This window comes from Myxocyprinus asiaticus, chromosome 38 (assembly GCF_019703515.2).
Source record: "Myxocyprinus asiaticus isolate MX2 ecotype Aquarium Trade chromosome 38, UBuf_Myxa_2, whole genome shotgun sequence".
In the NCBI taxonomy this organism is placed as follows: Eukaryota; Metazoa; Chordata; class Actinopteri; order Cypriniformes; family Catostomidae; genus Myxocyprinus; species Myxocyprinus asiaticus.
In genome coordinates this window covers 11,026,833-11,044,674 of record NC_059381.1, presented here as the reverse complement: position 1 = coordinate 11,044,674, position 17,842 = coordinate 11,026,833, and the positions used below count along the sequence as shown (strand labels likewise).

General features: G+C 39.3%; 1 protein-coding gene across 1 annotated transcript in view; it reads left to right on the top strand.

Annotated features, from left to right (window-relative positions):
* The window catches only part of cacna1bb (calcium channel, voltage-dependent, N type, alpha 1B subunit, b), a 194,281-nt gene that overhangs the window by 97,140 nt on the left and 79,299 nt on the right, over positions 1 to 17,842 (top strand). Inside the window, exons 7-12 of the mRNA XM_051677032.1 lie at positions 737 to 840; positions 13,048 to 13,163; positions 13,422 to 13,511; positions 15,057 to 15,146; positions 16,092 to 16,310; positions 16,470 to 16,582. Of these exons, the coding sequence (XP_051532992.1) occupies positions 737 to 840; positions 13,048 to 13,163; positions 13,422 to 13,511; positions 15,057 to 15,146; positions 16,092 to 16,310; positions 16,470 to 16,582 (732 nt within the window). The remainder of the gene's footprint in view (positions 1 to 736; positions 841 to 13,047; positions 13,164 to 13,421; positions 13,512 to 15,056; positions 15,147 to 16,091; positions 16,311 to 16,469; positions 16,583 to 17,842) is intronic.

Here is a 17,842-nt window from a genome sequence, read left to right as displayed (position 1 = left end):
AATTATTTCATAATTTCATTGACTTGTACATAAACAGTCAGTTATATCTGTCAATTATTGGTATAAAATGGTAAAATAAGAATGAATCACGGTTTGTTAAACTAGCTTACACTATTTAAAACATACGTACATATTTAAATTAACTGTGTTCCTAATCTATTTTTTGCATAATTCTAAATGTTTAAAAAAGTTACTGAATTAAATTGCTGTTTAGAGTACAAAGAGTGCTGTTTATGAGTCAGCTGTAACAGGGAGCTAGCGCTAGCGAGAAGCTTAACCGAAGTGTAACATCTCCCTGTTACTCTGACGGCCTCTGCAGACAACCCCATCAGTCTGTCTTGGGCTGAACCGTCTGCCTTGGGCCTCTCATGGAGAACAGTGGGTGGATGCAATGGTTGCAAAATCTCCCTAATTCCAAATGACTTCCACTTTTCTTAAACTTCTTATTGTATTAGGCTGCAGTTCTAATGTTTGCCTGAGGCCTTGCCGGTGCTCAGAGAGCGTCAGCCATATTTCCTCATTGGCGGCATGTGGGAGCGGATTTGTATTGACTTTATTTAGCATTAGATTCTCAACTTACAAGAGTGAGTGATGTAATTTAAATTTTTTTAGAAAATGTTAAAGTTATTGTGCGTTGTGCTGAACTCACCTAGACAGATTTAAGTTTGGTGGATTATGAGCATGGTAATGAAACATAATGAGACATAAGGTTTTACTGTATTTGTTTTATGTTCAGGCCAATGATGCCTCTGGGAACACCTGGAACTGGCTCTACTTCATTCCTCTCATCATCATCGGCTCCTTCTTCATGCTTAACCTTGTCCTGGGTGTCTTATCAGGGTAAGTCCTCCATCGCTTTTTTCTCTCTATTCCTTCTCTCCCTGTTCCCCTCTTTCTGTAGCATTCTTAAAATCTAGTCATGCAGTTAATATTTTATAACTCATGTCTTCTAAAAATGTTTGCAATTTCACAGCAACATAAATGTGGGCCTATTTAAATTAATCACACATATTATATATTTATTTATTTTGTAGTTGTTAAATGAATATTTTCTAGGTAATATACTGCATAATGTAATTGATTCATTTTGCACAGTTGCACGAAGACACTTTTATATTTGGTGTAACACATACTTTACGTGTCATACATGTTGAAATCTTGAGATGATCACTTTCAGACTTAACCTAATTCTAAGTAGCATACTTCTAGAAATGTTGCCCTTGGTACTGCCATTACACAGAAACAAAATAGTGGACCTATTTACAATAATCACACACACTTTATTACAGTGTTTGCAAGGTCTGCTATTTAGACTGACTTATGTAAAGTTGGACTGTGCATATTGTATGTTTTCAAGAAGGCATGTCCTTGATAATGCCATACCAAAGTAATGTTATAGTGGACTTGTTTACAAGAATCACACTTTTGTTCACACAAGTATAATGTTAAATGAACATATTACAATAGAGTGCAAGTATTAATTGTAATGTAATGCCACTACATAGTAATGCCATTCATCAGAGAATCTTTAATTGTCTTTACACTAAATTCATTTCATATTCCTTTTCCCATGTATGCACAGAAAATAAACAAATACTAATTGATCAATATCAGAATCCACACAAAAGAGACAACAAGAATGACATAAACTGCAAACTTACTGAACCATCCTGCCAAATAAACAGTCAGTACTCTGGGGTTAAAATGTGAGAATTGGGGCTGCCAAGATAACAAGTTAACTAAAGAGATTCATGATGTTTTAAGATAACACTTGAAGATTAAATTTAACACAATCAACACATTTAACTATTTACCTACCAATTCTTATGAGTTATTTTACTTTCTTTAGGTTCTTTAATTATATTAAATTTTTTCCTTAAACTATCAAGTCAGCGCATTAAAACTGAATGCACTACATCTTGACAGGAAAATAAATATATAAAGATAAAGGCTAATTTCAGCAAATTATTGAATAGATTACAAATAATCTATTGACAGTACAAGTGACAATACTGAGGTATTAAATACAAGCAACTATCAAATTTGCATTATATATGTCCATACTGTAGTGTGTGTGATACCCAAACCATTTAACTGAGTTGATCTCTCAACACTCTTCGTGGAAAGTGATCTTGCATGTTTTTTATTCCTAATGTAACTCATATGTTTCTGAGTGTCTATGTGACCAGGAAGGCCACGAGGCATTGGAATATTATCTTTGACATTTTATATCTTCGGATCTTGGGAACTTGATGTAATGCTCATGGAGTCAAGGGTGCCATATCCCAATGATACATTTTTCCTGAGCCATTGAGCTGTTTTGGGAGCTGAGTTTAGAGTTCCACCTCCAAAAAAACTGCTGATTCCACACAATGAATCTCCACTCCCTGAAAATACTCATTTTTTTGTGTTAGAGATTTAGTTCATATACTCATTATACCCCCTCTCTTTCTTTCTAAATTTTCTGTAAAACTAAGTTAGACAAAATTGATCTGTGAACAACAACATGTAATTTACTTATAAAAGATTCTGTAAAAATCCTGGGGCTGTATTCACCAAAAATCTTAAGGCTAAAAGTAGATTTAGCTTTGAAATTTAGGAGTAACTCTTAAAAATTAGGGGCGTGCCTAATTTTAATCTAAGAATAATTCATGGAGCATTTTAAGGCTAAATCCAATCCTAAATCTAAATCCCTAAGAGTGACTCACAAAATGAAGCATGGCTGCTGTCGTCAATCCATGTCGCAATAATCAATGTACTCATAAAAATATTAACAAAGAAATTTTTTTTTTTTTTTATGCATTTCAAATAAATGTTACAAACCACCCGGCTCAAGGCAGAGTAACATGAAGGGGAGGCCACACTTGGATAAGATTTAAACAAAAAATATTTATTTTAAAGTCAAAGTAACAAAAATATGTAATAAGTTGAGTTGTGTTGACTTTTTCAAAACTACATAATCTTGTTCCGAGACCTGACGAACAGTGTTATACGGACCCGCAAACTTGGTGAATCAGTAACAGGGAGCAACGCAAGCACTTGATCACCAGGGCTAAATTCCCTGTGCTCAGCCCTACGATCAAACAAGGCTTTCATTTTTGATTGGGCCTTGCTCACATTTTTCTGGTCATCCTACCTGCTAAAAGTAACTTGCGTCGAAACCCATTAACATACTCCAACATGTTCATGGCAACTCGGGTTTTACCAACTCATCTTGTGGAGTTGCTAAAGGACCTCTCACTCTATGCCTAAACACCAAGTCACTGGGGCTAAAGCCTGTGCTCTCCTGGGTAACTTCTCGCATGGCCAACATCAACCGCAGGAGACCCTCTTCCCAGTCTTTGTTTAGCTCAGTGCAATATGCCCTCAATAACTGCTTCAGGGTTTGGTGAAAACGCTTGAGGGCTACCTGACACGATACTTTTCTGATGGTTAACACTTAACTGCTGCAATATTTGAGCGAACATTTTAGATGTGAAATTACACCCCCTATCACTTTGCATAGTTTTTGGAATACAAAAGTGTAACAAAGGTTCAGGTTGGGCAGATAAAGGAGGAAGTGGGAACCGGTTTCCACAGTCCACGTGAGTCAGTTTTATTCACAAATAACCAACAATCGCTGTACAGCTTCACTCAAAGCATAAGACGGCTTTTCAGCGTCACTCAAATAAACAGTCCACTTTTCAGCTTCACACAAGACTCTCTCGCAGGGGTCAGACACGAAGACTCTGGTCTGTCTGTCGGTCTCCTCTCTCTGTGAACTGGCCGTCTTTTTATGTCCCTCGACTCTCACTGTGAACATAGAGACGGTAATTAGTCACAATTCATCTCAGGTGGATGTCCTTACTGCTCTCTCATTCCCCAGATGGGCGCTCAACAACGCCCTCACCTTCACACAAAGATTGAAATGAATTGGGTTAACACTTTCACAATTGACTTGGTGTTAATGGATCGTGGCGGATACGCAGCTGGAAAACATGTCGCCTGACACATGACAGTCAAAAAATACATGGAACCCGACTTAGACAGACACAGTGGATCAACACAATCAATAATCAAATGTTCAAATGGATTGCTCACGGTGGGAACAGGATATAATGGTGCAGGCACTATGACCTAATTAGGTTTGCCAGTTAATTGACAGGTATGACATGTTTTAAGAAAACTAGCCGCATCCCTCTTCAAGCGAGGCCAAAAGAAATAACACATCACTCTATCATAGGTTTTCTTAATCCCTAATGTCTGGCTACATCACCATGAGCGGTTTGTAATACCAAGTCACGCAAGTCAGTTGGTATGACTATCTGAAACACGGGTTTGCCCGAAATAGTCACTAGCAACACTCTAGATCTTCGTTGGACCTAATTTCAGCAAACAACTTTGCCAAACTTGCATCTTTTTTCGGACCCAAAATTAGCTCATTACGGGAGATCGACGGAGGAAGAATGGGCATACTCGCCGGTTTAACAAGATTTGTATTGCTCATTTAATTTGTGTCTCCCGATGCACAGTTCATGGCATGAGTTAAAGTGCAAGATACAAACATGTCTGGAAAGTCTTGCACACTCTTATCAGACTCAGTTGAGAGAAATGTGGTTGTTTTGACAACAGGAGGCGGTGGGACAACACACCACACGTGTCTTCCGGCCAAATCATTTCCCAAAATAATGTCTATACCTTGTAGGTGAAGAGGCGCATGAGATCTGATTCTAACTGAATTTTATGAATGGGCACAGAAAATATTGTATCCCTATCCCTTGGATCAAAACACTACTCCCTGGTCTCGACTCAGAACAGAAAGGTAATTTCGTCTCCAATATAAAGGATTCTGAGGACCCTGTATCACGCAATATTCTAACAGGTATTTTGTTAGAACAATATACCATGGAAACAAACCCAGTAGTGATGAAAGGACCATAGTCTCGATGTGACATTGATTGGTCAGCACTGCACAAACCCTCATCGATCTCAGCCATCACAATAGCTGACGGTTTTTCACCAGAAATACCTGCAGTACTTACGTGACTGCACCCTGGCCTGAAAACAAGAACTGCTGGTCTTGCAGTAGCAAACTTACACTTACCTTTAAGCACTGGACATTCTTTCTTCTAATGTCCCTTTTCCAGACAGTAGTTACAGGTAGAGTTTGAATCTATTTTTGATTCTATCTATTGAAGTTGACCTTCCCCTGCCCTCATATTTGTGTTATTCCCTGCGATTATATTCACCATTACCTCAGCGAGTCAACACAAACTCATCCACAAGAACTGCGGCTTCGGCTGCTGTTTGTAACTTGCGTTTGTTAACATATGTGGGAATTCGGTCAGGAACAATGTTTTTAAATTGTTCCAGCACTATCAGATCGCAAAGACTCTCAAAAGAATGTATGCCAACAGATGTACACCAACAAAAAAAATGACCGGTAAGCTCTCTAGCCACCTCGACATGAATTTCTTTTTCCCCCTTTTTCAAACCCCTAAAATGCCTTCGGTAAGCTTCAGGGACAATCTCATATGCTTTTAAAACAGCATCTTTTATGGTCTTATTTACCTTTCTATCTACTACTGACAGTGAAATAAAAGCCTCTTGTGCTTTACCCTCAAAAACACTTTGCAATAAGACAGTGCGTTTGGCATCATCCCATGCTCTATCATCAGCCACATTCTCAAACAAAGAAAAAAACTCATCTGGATATTTTTTAATTATATTTGGGCAACAATTTAATCATACTTGTGATGTTCGATAATCGGCCAACATTTGAACTTGACTGGTCACCTGAGGAATCAGCGCCCCTGCTTGGCATTTTCCCCTCAGCAATCAATCTCGAATGTTCCGCTTCTTGTGCCAATTTAGTTTCTTCAATTATTCACTGAGATTTAAACTTTTCAAACTGTAGCTCATTCTCTCGCTCTTGTTCTCTAATTTCTCGTTCTCTGATTCTTACCTTTACTAATTCTAATTGGTGATCTAATTCACATTCCTGACTTCGAATTTTCATGAGTTTTTTTTTGCTGCTCAAAAGTTAACCCACCAGTGTCAGTGCCCGCAACCATATGCGGAGTTGAGGTGGCTTTCGGGGACAGCACTTCCTCATCAGACTGTGGATCTAAAGTCAATATTAACCTTTCAACCAAGTTGTTTTAATTTAGTACATTTTGTTAAAGATACCTCAAAATTGTAATGTTCAATAACACTCCGCAGCTGATCCTTTGTTAGACAATCAAATCTCTCCTCCGTAGGCGCAACAAAAAATTCTTCCAACCTATCCATTTTTGTAATTTAAAAAAATCACGACTTCAAATTTCTACCAAGCCAACCAAATTTCCTACCATTTGGAATCAATTGAAAAAAGAGCCCAATCAAACAAATTATTGATCTCCACTTACCCAATTCCTTTGACTGCACACGACCAATGGAGCAGTGCAGACAGCGCTATGATGCCGGAAGAAAGCATATGTTTAGGAGCTGCCCTGTATCTAAACTAATAGACCGATTAGCTACATCTCAACCCTAGTCTTCGGTTCGCAGACTTGTCAGCAACCATATCACCCTGCAGCTCTCACCTGGTTGCCTACTAAAGCTAAACAGGGTTGAGCCTGGCCAGTACCTGGGTGGGAGACCTCCTGGGGAAATCTAAGGTTGTTGCTGGAAGTGGTATTACGGAGGCCAGCAGTAATACTAATGCCCCAGTATAGTGACAGGGACACTATACTGTAAAAAAGCACCGTCTTTCAAATGAGATTTTAAACTGAGGGCCAGACTCTCTGTGGTTATTAAAAATCCCTTCTCGTAAAGAGTAGGGGTATAACCCCAGTGTCCTGGCCAAAATTCCCCCCATTGGCCCTTATCTATCATGGCCTCCTAATAATCCCCATCCCTGAATTGGCTACATCACTCTCCTCTCCACTAATAGCTAGTGTGTGGTGGGCATTCTGGCGCACTATGGCTGCCGTCACATCATCCAGGTGGATGCTGCACACTGATGGTGGTTGAGGAGATACCCCCTATACTATGTAAAGCACTTTGAGTGCCTAGAAAAGCGCTATATAAATGTAATGAATTATTATTATTATTAATTAATACGCTGACGTGCAGCTCAACTGCTAATCAGTCTACCTGTGTCCGACGCACCAAAAACACCTAAAATAACAAACAGCGTTAAACGCTGTACTGCCTAGGACAGAGTTTTGTGTAGTTCTAGAGGTCTAAACCGCACTTTACCTTTTCTCCAGCAAACATAACACAATCTTGCAATCACCTTAATTGACCATGTGCATCAAAAGCTTGACCCCGTCAAAGTATCTGAACTTTGACCACAGGACAATCTTGGCATTCCTGTGTCGAGCACCAGGGGAAAACAAATCCAACAAAAGGATACTACTATAATACTAATTTTTCCCCAATCATTAAATCCATGGAGCACTCCCCAAGCTCAAATAGGCCCAATTTACAATCAATCAAATACCATTAAATGATTGACTTGCCAATTAGCAAACAAGCTCATCCAAATATTTCATACCAACACTAGCACAATACCTCTCACTTTATGTGTTGTGAAACAAAATATTCAAAAGGGCATTATTGACCTGATCCCAGCTACAATCCCGGACAAGCCCCCATATGTTACAAACCACCCGGCTCAAGGCAGAGTAACATGAAGGGGAGACCACACGTGGAAAATTTTTAAACAAAAAAAATAAACAATTTTAAAGTCAAAGTAACATAATAAAAATATGTAATAAGAAAAAGAAATGAAAAGAAAAACAAAGAACAGTAAATCAGACAAATCAATGGAAACAAAGCAAGGTGCTGATGAGGGGAGGCCAACACACTGGGAAGAGGGGTCTATTTATGGGCTGCTCATCCCAGCTCTCATCTCAGGTAATTCAGGACACCTACTCCTAAACTCTACCCTGAAAGAGACAATGCCATCTGGTGGACAAAAATTAGCATAAGCACACAGGGCCATAACATCTGTTTCCACACCTTTTTTTTTATCAAGCTTTGCAGGGCTTCTCCTTCACATGCAATAAACTCTTCAACAGGTCTGTCATTTAACCAGTATCCATCACTGAATAAAATAAAAGTCTCCAGACATTCTTTCCAAAAGGCTCACAAGCCCCTCTGCTGTTTGTTGAGCTTTTTTGGTGAAAGGCTGATGGGCAGTTAACACTAGCAGGAATGCATGTGGACCTAGTGAACAAAGTGCCACACTGCATAAAATGTATTTTAAATTTTCCAGAGATGATTCGGACCAGCCTGGTGTGTACATTTAGTAAAGTTCAATGATATTTACAGTGTAATACAGTAACTAAGCATGTGATATTCTGGTACTAGGCTTTGCTAGACCCTATTTGGAAGGGCTTCAACCCCCTGTATTTCAACTCAGCTCCCCTAAATATGTGATTAACTCAGCGGTCAGCACCCTTTCTCTTTCCCCATTTCTGTATTTCTCATCCGAACGCTTTCTTTTCCAGAGAAATCACAAAATAAAGTACAACTGAATATACCACTAGTACTGATATGTACATCTACTCACAAACAGATGCAATTTTAATGTTTATTTAAAAAATGTGTTAGTCTAGTTGATAGTTGGATTAGAACTTGCAACTTCTTGCACTTAAAGGGGTCATGGCATATATAGTGCATCCGGAAAGTATTCACAGCGCTTCACTTTTTCAAAATTTTATGTTACAGCCTTATTCCAAAATGGATTAAATTCATTATTTTCCTCAAAATTCTACAAACAATACCCAATAATGACAACGTGAAAGAAGTTTGTTTGAAATCTTTGCAAATTTATTAAAAATAAAAAACGAAAAAAAAAAAAAAATCACATGTACATAAGTATTCACAGCCTTTGCTCAATACTTTGTTGAAGCACCTTTGGCACCAATTACAGCCTCAAGTCTTTTTGAGTATGATGCTACAAGCTTGGCACACCTATTTTTCGGCAGTTTCTCCCATTCTTCTTTGCAGGACCTCTCAAGCTCCATCAGGTTGGATGGGGAGCATCGGTGCACATCCATTTTCAGATCTCTCCAGAGATGTTCAATTGGGTTCAAGTCTGGGCTCTGGCTGGGCCACTCAAGGACATTCACAGAGTTGTCCTGGAGCCACTCCTTTGTTGTCTTGGCTGTGTGCTTAGGGTCGTTGTCCTGTTGGAAGATGAACTTTCGCCCCAGTCTGAGGTCCAGAGTGCTCTGGAGAAGGTTTTCATCAAGGATGTCTCTGTACATTACTGCATTCATCTTTCCCTCGATCCTGACTAGTCTCCCAGTTCCTGCCGCTGAAAAACATCCCCACAGCATCATGCTGCCACCACCATGCTTCACTGTAGGGATGGTATTGGCCAGGTGATGAGCAGTGCCTGGTTTCCTCCAGACATGACGCTTGCCATTCAGGCCAAAGAGTTCAATCTTTGTTTCTCATGGACTGAGAGTCCTTCAGGTGTCTTTTGGCAAACTCCAGGCTGGCTTCCGTCTGGCCACTCTACCATACAGGCCTGATTGGTAGAGTGCTGCAGAGATGGTTGTTCATCTGGAAGTTTCTCCTCTCTCCACAGAGAAATGCTGGAGCTCTGTCAGAGTGACCATCGGGTTCTTGGTCACCTCCCTGACTAAGGCCCTTCTCTCCCAATTGCTCAGTTTGGCCAGGTGGCCAGCTCAAGGAAGAGTCCTGGTGGTTCCAAACTTCTTTCATTTACGGATGATGGAGGCCACTGTGCTCATTGGGACCTTCAATGCTGCAGAAATGTTTCTGTACCCTTCCCCAGATCTGTGCCTCGATACAATCCTGTCTCGGAGGTCTACAGACAATTCCTTGGACTTCATGGCTTGGTTTGTGCTCTGACATGCACTGTTAACTGAGGGACCTTATATAGACAGGTGTGTGCCTTTCCAAATCATGTCCAATCAACTGAATTTACCACAGGTGGACTCCAATCAAGTTGTAGAAACATCTCAAGGATGATCTGTGGAAACAGGATGCGCCTGAGCTCAATTTTGAGTGTTATGGCAAAGGCTGTGAATACTTATGTACATGTGATTTTTTTGATTTTTTTTATTTTAAATAAATTTGCAAAGATTTCAAACAAACTTCTTTCACATTGTCATTATGGGGTATTGTTTGTAGAATTTTGAGGAAAATAATGAATTTAATCCATTTTGGAATAAGGCTGTAACATAACAAAATGTGGAAAGAGTGAAGTGCTGTGAATACTTTCCGGATGCACTGGAAGAGTCCATTGTACTGTAAAAACATAATGTTATATAAACACACTGTGATATTTACTGTATGTGATGTGTAAACACTGAAACAGGCTCTGTGGTTGTTCAGCTCTGCTCCTCCAATTGAGTTTCAAACATACAGTTGAAGTCAGAAGTTTACATACACTTAGGTTGGAATCATTAAAACTCATTTTTAAACCACTCCACAGATTTAATATTAGCAAGCAATAGTTTTGGCAAGTCGTTTAGGACATCTACTTTGTGCATGACACGAGTAATTTTTCCAACAATTGTTTACTGACAGATTGTTTGTATATTGACTATATCACAATTCCAGTGGGTCAGAAGTTTACATACACTAAGTTAACTGTGCCTTTAGGCAGCTTGGAAAATTCCAGAAAATGATGTCAAGACTTTAGGCAATTAGCCAATTAGCTTCTGATAGGAGGTGTACTGATTTGGAGGCGTACCTGTGGATGTATTTTAAGGCCTACCTTCAAACTCAGTGCCTCTTTGCTTAACATCATGGAAAAATCAAAAGAAATCAACCAAGACCTCAGAAAAAGAAAATTGTGGACTTCCTCAAGTCTGGTTCATCCTTGGGACCAATTTCCAAATGCCTGAAGGTACCATGTTCATCTGTACAAACAATAGTATGCAAGCATAAACACCATGGGACCACGCAGCCACCATACCGCTGAGGAAGGAGACGCATTCTGTCTCCTGGAGATTAATGTAGTTTGGTCCGAAAAGTGCAAAACAATCCCAGAACAACAGCAAAGGACCTTGTGAAGATGCTGGAGGAAACAGGTAGACAAGTATCTATATCCACAGTAAAACGAGTCCTATATTGACATAACCTGAAAGGCTGCTCAGTAAGGAAGAAGCCACTGCTCCAAAACCGCCATAAAAAAGCCAGACTACAGTTTTCAAGTGCACATGGGGACAAAGATCTTACTTTTTGGAGAAATGTCCTCTGGTCTAATGAAACAAAAATTGAACTGTGTGGCCATAATGCCATCGTTATGTTAGGAGGAAAAAGGGTAAGACTTGCAAGCCGAAGAACACCATCCCAACCGTGAAGCATGGGGGTAGCAGTATCAAGTTATGGGGGTGCTTTGCTTCAGGAGGGACTAGTGCACTTCTCAAAATAGATGGCATCATGAGGAAGGAAAATTATGTGGCTATATTGAAGCAACATCTCAAGACATCAGCCAGGAAGTTAAAGCTTGGTCGCAAATGGGTCTTCCAAATGGACAATGACCCCAAGCATATCTCCAAAGTTTTGGCAAAATGGCTTAAGGACAACAAAGTCAAGGTATTGGAGTGGCCACCACAAAGCCCTGAGCTCAATCCGATAGAAAATTTGTGGGCAGAACATAAAATGCGTGTTCGAGCAAGGAGGTCTACAAACCTGACTCAGTTACACCAGTTCTGTCTGGAGGAATGGGCCAAAATTCCAGCAACTTATTGTGAGACGCTTGTGGAAGGGTACTCAAAATGTTTGACCCAAGTTAAACAATTTAAAGGCAATGCTACCAAATACTAACAAACTGTATGTAAACTTCTGACCAACTGGGAATGTTATGAAAGAAATAAAAGCTGAAATAAATCATTCTCTCTACTATTATTCTGACATTTCACATTCTTTAAATAAAGTAGTGATCCTAACTGACCTAATACAGGGAATGTTTTCTACGATTAAATGTCAGGAATTGTGAAAAACTGAGTTTAAATGTATTTGGCTAAGGTGAATGTAAACTTCTGACTTTAACTGTATCTCAGAGAGTCTTTTATCTACAAAAACTTTATGTATGTATAGTTACCTGTTATAAAGGTGATTATTATTTTTAGCTCAAATCATGCACATACACTTTACAGTGTACAACAGCAGGTAGAGGTTACACCTTGCAATGAAATTCTAACTTTGCAATCCTCCCTATCCCATCATATAAAAAGAAACATAAGCAATTAAAAAGGAGAAACTTATAAATACAGTAAATAAATAAAAAATAGGACAGACATGCAATAAATAACTATATATACATCTATATAATTTTTTTTGGATTATGTACATGACAAAAGTGCAATGTGCATAGCAGCATGTTCAAAAAGACAAGGTGAAATATGCATAAAATTGAATTATACTGAGACAGTGGAGTATGGTGAATAACATACAAACAGATGTCCCTTTAATTATATTTAGGGTTAAGCAAACAAATGAAGCTGCAGTTGTAAATAACAGTACACATGGATGTGTGTGTTCCTCGCAGTCAACAACATAAAGTGCGAGGAAAATGTTGTTTATGTACCTGGGATGTTATGTTGGATGTAGGTCTTGATGACTCTCAAAACATCTAGTGATGATTGGAGTGAGTGCTATCGGCCTGTTTTCATTTATGCATGTCACAGAGCTTCTTTTGGGTATTGAAATGATGGTGTTAGTCTTAAAACAGGTTGGTACTGTAGTTATGGAGAGTGATAAGACACACAAACATACACCCAAACATGTTTGCCCAGCTATCTAAATGGGGACTTACCATAGAAAACTATTGATTTTATATAAAGCTAACTATATTTATTATAAACTAATCCTAACCCACACCCTAAACCTAGCCCTACCAGAAATATTTTTGCATTATTAGAATTTTAAAAATCACTATTTATTTAATGCATGGATCATTTTTCCAAATGAGGACATCCCAAAATGCCCCAAAGGGAGGTTTTGTCCAGTTTGGCTCACTTCTGGGTACACACATATAGTGTGTATGTGTGTGTGTGTGTGTTTGTTTGTTTGTTTGTGTGTGTTGGGTCACAGGGAGTTTGCCAAAGAAAGAGAGCGAGTGGAGAAGAGGCAGGAGTTCTTGAAGCTCCGTAGACAGCAACAGATTGAAAGAGAGCTCACCGGCTACCTGGAATGGATCTGCAAGGCGGGTTAGTTTCAACTCTACCTGCTTCTTTTGAACAGCTCTTTGGTATGTCTCGTTGGGGTTTCATATCAACTGGACTCTGTTCAGCACTTTTTCTCAAAGCTGAATTGTGTAACTTTGTGATGTTAAAATACTTTCTCCTATCCCCGCTCAATATTGTTTGTTTTAGCGATATAACTTGGAATGACCAGGCATGAATTCTTTGCAGTGTATCTATGTTTTATATAATGTTTTTACTGGTACTCTTTGATATGTGTTACAGAGGAGGTATTGCTGGCAGAGGAAGACCAGAATGCGGAGGAGAAATCCCCTCTGGATGGAGCATGGTACAAGAGGAAACAGAACAACCCAGGTGAAAAGAGGGCAAGGGTCCTTGTGGCTGGTTTACCATAGTATATTCTATATTAAACCAGGCCAGTGGAAGGTATGACCTCTCATTTTATGAGCTCTCAAATCTGACTATGATTTTGGACAGTTAATGGGCAGAAATGGCTCTTGGAGGTGTTCAGATGTGTTTGGAGTTTGATCTTTTCACCTGGGCACAGTTGCTAGATAGGTGAATTGAACAAATGGGTTGTACATAGAGAACATTGCTTTCTCTTTTTGAAAAAACAAGCTTTTAGTCCATGTCTGTAAGCTTGAGGCCATCTTTATGCTACTATACTCATAAAAGGAATAAAACTAACTTTTAGCAGACCTGACCATTTAGAAATTACAGTTTTTTTCTTCTGAGAAAACAGACCCAAAATATTGATGTCTAGAGGGACATATATATAGTGTTTCTGTCCAATAAAATGTCCTCTAGTGTAAGAATGTCCCCTACTACTTGCCACCTGCCTAGCAATAGCAAGTAGCAAATCATAAAACATGGCTGTGAAATAAACTAAAGGCTACTGGCCTTAAATATGTTCCACCCCAATTTCCTATTTCAGTATGAAAATGTGTCAAAACAGTTGCGCTTGCCATTCTGTCCCCAGTGTCTCTTTCTTATCAGTGCCTGTAATCTCTGTCAATTCGGGTTTTTTTAGAATCCAGAAGTAATTGCAGGGATTAAGTTAATTGGGATAACTGGATTACAGTAGTTACACACACACATACACTCACACATTCTTGCCACAAAAGAACGGCTGCACTCGTTTTAGTTGCATTTTATGGTGCCCTAATAGACAAAATATGTATCACTTATTTTATATCATCTAATGACCTGTTAACCTGCTGTGATTTGAGATGACATGGTTACAAGCATGTTAAAATAGGTTAAAACAGAATGTCTTTAATTATCTGGCAGGGGGGCAGGTGAATAAACTGTGGTTACCAGCCATTCCTTTTCAAGCTGTAATTAGTAGAGGTGGGAGAGAAAGAAAAAGACTGTGAAAGTGAGAGAAGGGGCCGAAAGGGAAACCCAGGAGTGTTGCTCAGTCATACTTGTGTACTATTACTCAGCTTCCTGTGTTTGCACATAACTGATGAATCACCGTAAGATCGGTCTTGTAGTGTGCGCACATCCCTTACTGTAGCCAAATACTCATATACTGCTTATGTAACGAGATGGCCTCAAATAGATTTCATGGAAAGACTGATTGCACAGCAACCAATTGCTCATTATTTGAGTTTAATATGAAAACCATTTCATGAAGATGTTATATCTGTTTTTTCCCTTAAGATTGTTTTGAGACTACACACATAGATTGCACCAATTTCTTTTTCTTTCTCCCATAAACTCATATAAGTATTCAGTAAATAAAACACACTCACACTACCAAACATATAGTATGTGCTAAGAGTATCATCTCACTGTTAATACATATACAGTATTATCATACTTTGAAATGGATTTAAACCTTGTTTCTCTAAACGTGTGATTTGTGTGTATATGATTATACATTTACATGTTCAGTCCTGAAAAGAGCAAAGACCAGAAAGGGTAGAAACGACCTCATCAGTGCTGAAGAGGGAGAGGAACATTTCACAGACATCTCCTCTGTTGGTAAGATTTGACCTTTGACCTTGCCCCTAACACAAACGGATTGATCACCATTTGAAAACTTTGCATGGGGAAAATTACTTTCAAATTTTCATCAAACAAAAAGATACTTTTCACCATACTCTGCATGACACAGCACTTTCAAACTTAATTTTGTTTATCCATATAGTTTCGAGTTATCAGCAAAAAAGGAAGAAATCATATTGCTGCCTGTGGTAAATAGTGAACTGAAAGCCTCCGCAGATACTTCTGAAATATGTGTGTCGGTGTCTCAGATAAGCGTGAATGTGCCAATTAGCTGAAGTGGGTGAAAAGGAGAAGGGAATGCAAAGGATCAGGGAACTTATCAGGTGATGACAGCTGAGTGTTAGTTCTGCCTTGATGTAATGCTTAAGATCATTCATGCTTGAATAGATGCTCTCTTCTTATTCAGAATGAAGAGGCTGATAGAATCATTTATATTCTTAAACACTCGTCTGTCTCTGCCCAACATCATGATACCGGATCAGTGGATAAAAGGTGGCAAAATACATGGGCTTTAATTGATGGTGTTTCTTCCAGAGATGATTACTGCTACATTAAAAATATCAAAATGCAGAAAACTAAACACAACACCACTAATCTGATAAGTTTGAGGCCTAGATTACTCCCTGTTACATGGTTTAAATCTGAAGAATGTGTTTTAATGGAGCTGAGATTCTTATTGGTAACTGAAAGCATTATCATATTAGCCAAAATATTTTATAAACAAACAAGTTTGTTTCACTTTGTGAATAACAGGCATTGTAATTCTGTGGAAATCTGTGGAGATTTTTGCAGACTTCTGTGGATAGAGATTCCATGTGGGCCTGGTTATAGGTTAAGACAGCAGCTCTGAGACCAGAGTTTAATGAGACTTTTGAAGACTTTATTCCCCAATGTCCTAAATGTATTTTTTCATCTCTCTAGCACCCCCTGGATCACCCTTTGCCAGAGCTAGCCTGAAGAGCAGTAAGAACGATAGCTCCTCGTACTTCCGTCGTAAGGAAAAGAGGGCACGTTTTTTCATTCGGCGGATGGTGAAGGCACAGAGTTTCTACTGGATCGTTCTGTGTTTGGTGGGACTGAACACGCTTTGTGTGGCCATTGTCCACTACGACCAGCCTGAATGGCTCACCAAAGCCCTGTGTAAGAAGGGTTACTTTCTGGTTACCAGCAATTACCAACTCCAGAGCTGCACACTGGAGCCTATGTTTTTCTAAGTATTAGTTTTGTAAGGCTTGCGTGGGAAAAGCTTGGGTGTTGATGGATAACCTAATCTCTCCTTTTATTTCTACTGGCTGTTAGACCTAGCAGAGTTTGTGTTCCTGGGTCTGTTTCTGACAGAAATGACTCTGAAGATGTATGGCCTTGGGCCCAGAAACTACTTTCACTCCTCGTTCAACTGTTTTGACTTTGGGGTGAGTCACTGTGCTCATGATTCAGATGGGCCTGTGAGGTCAGAGCCAGTCATTATCAGCTACTGTGATACTTATGGTCATGTTGAATAGCTAAAGGGAAATTCAGGGCTTATGGCTTAGCCAGTTTACTTGCATTTATTTCAAGTGTCCTTTTTCAGGTTTTTAAGATTTTTTGAAGTGTAAAAGTATTAATCTCTTTTAAGTAGAGGTCGACTGATTAATGGTTTTTGCAGAATAATCAACATTGATAGCTGCATTTGGAACTGTCGGTTATCTGCAAAAATCTATGATGGATGGCAAGACGCCCACTACAAGGCACGCCCACTACAAGTTATGCCCCCTTCAAATGACCAGTGAAATGCTGAAGTGTTGCAACAGTTGGATGTCACATTCATAGACTGTTTGTTGTGTTTATTTGGAGTCCCACAGCATCCCTACACCAACATTTATCCCTACCCCTAAACCTAACCACAAAGATTAATAAATGAAAAGTTTGTAAAATTATTAAATATACCGCAATTTAAAAGTTCTGTTGAATAGAATCATACCGCTGTATCACCATGTGGTGAAAGTGAGGAGAAATGTGGTGGAATTGAAGAGGAGAAGAAGCTAGCGGAGTGCTGCGTGATGGGAGAAAGGTGGTTCTGGTTGTTCCTTGCAGGGTACTCATCCTTACAGGGTGGGTGCGGGGTTAGGGCATCTGCTGCCTCCCAGGAACAAACTGAGGCCCCTTTGTACAATTGGCTGTATACTGAGCCAGAACCCCGAGCTTATGGGCTAACCGTTTAGCTTGTGAGGTAACTGGAGAAAGCACAACAGAGAGCAGAACAGGGTGGCCTTACTGGGAGTGAGCTTGTCGTGTAGTGGGTGTTCCTTGTCGCCAGATACACTTGGGCTTAGTTCGCAATGGCATACTACTCTTACTACTTTGAGTAGTATGGTAGTATGCCATTCCAAACTCGGCCTTGGCCTCTGGAGGTGAAATATAAACTGCCTCTTGGGAATTTGCTGTATATATCTGTTGTAATTGGCAATATTCATCCATATTTATATCCTCACTTTAAAGCATATTTTGATTAAATAATCATCAAGTGTTCTAAATTAAAGCGAGGGCATGCAAAGAAAAATGCGATTATATATGGGAACGAGCCCCGTCAGCACATACTGTACATCGCGACTCCAACTTCATATCTGGTGAATATAATAATAAAAAGACTAGAGAAAAAATCTGGTGAAATATATATGCAAAACCCTTTATCT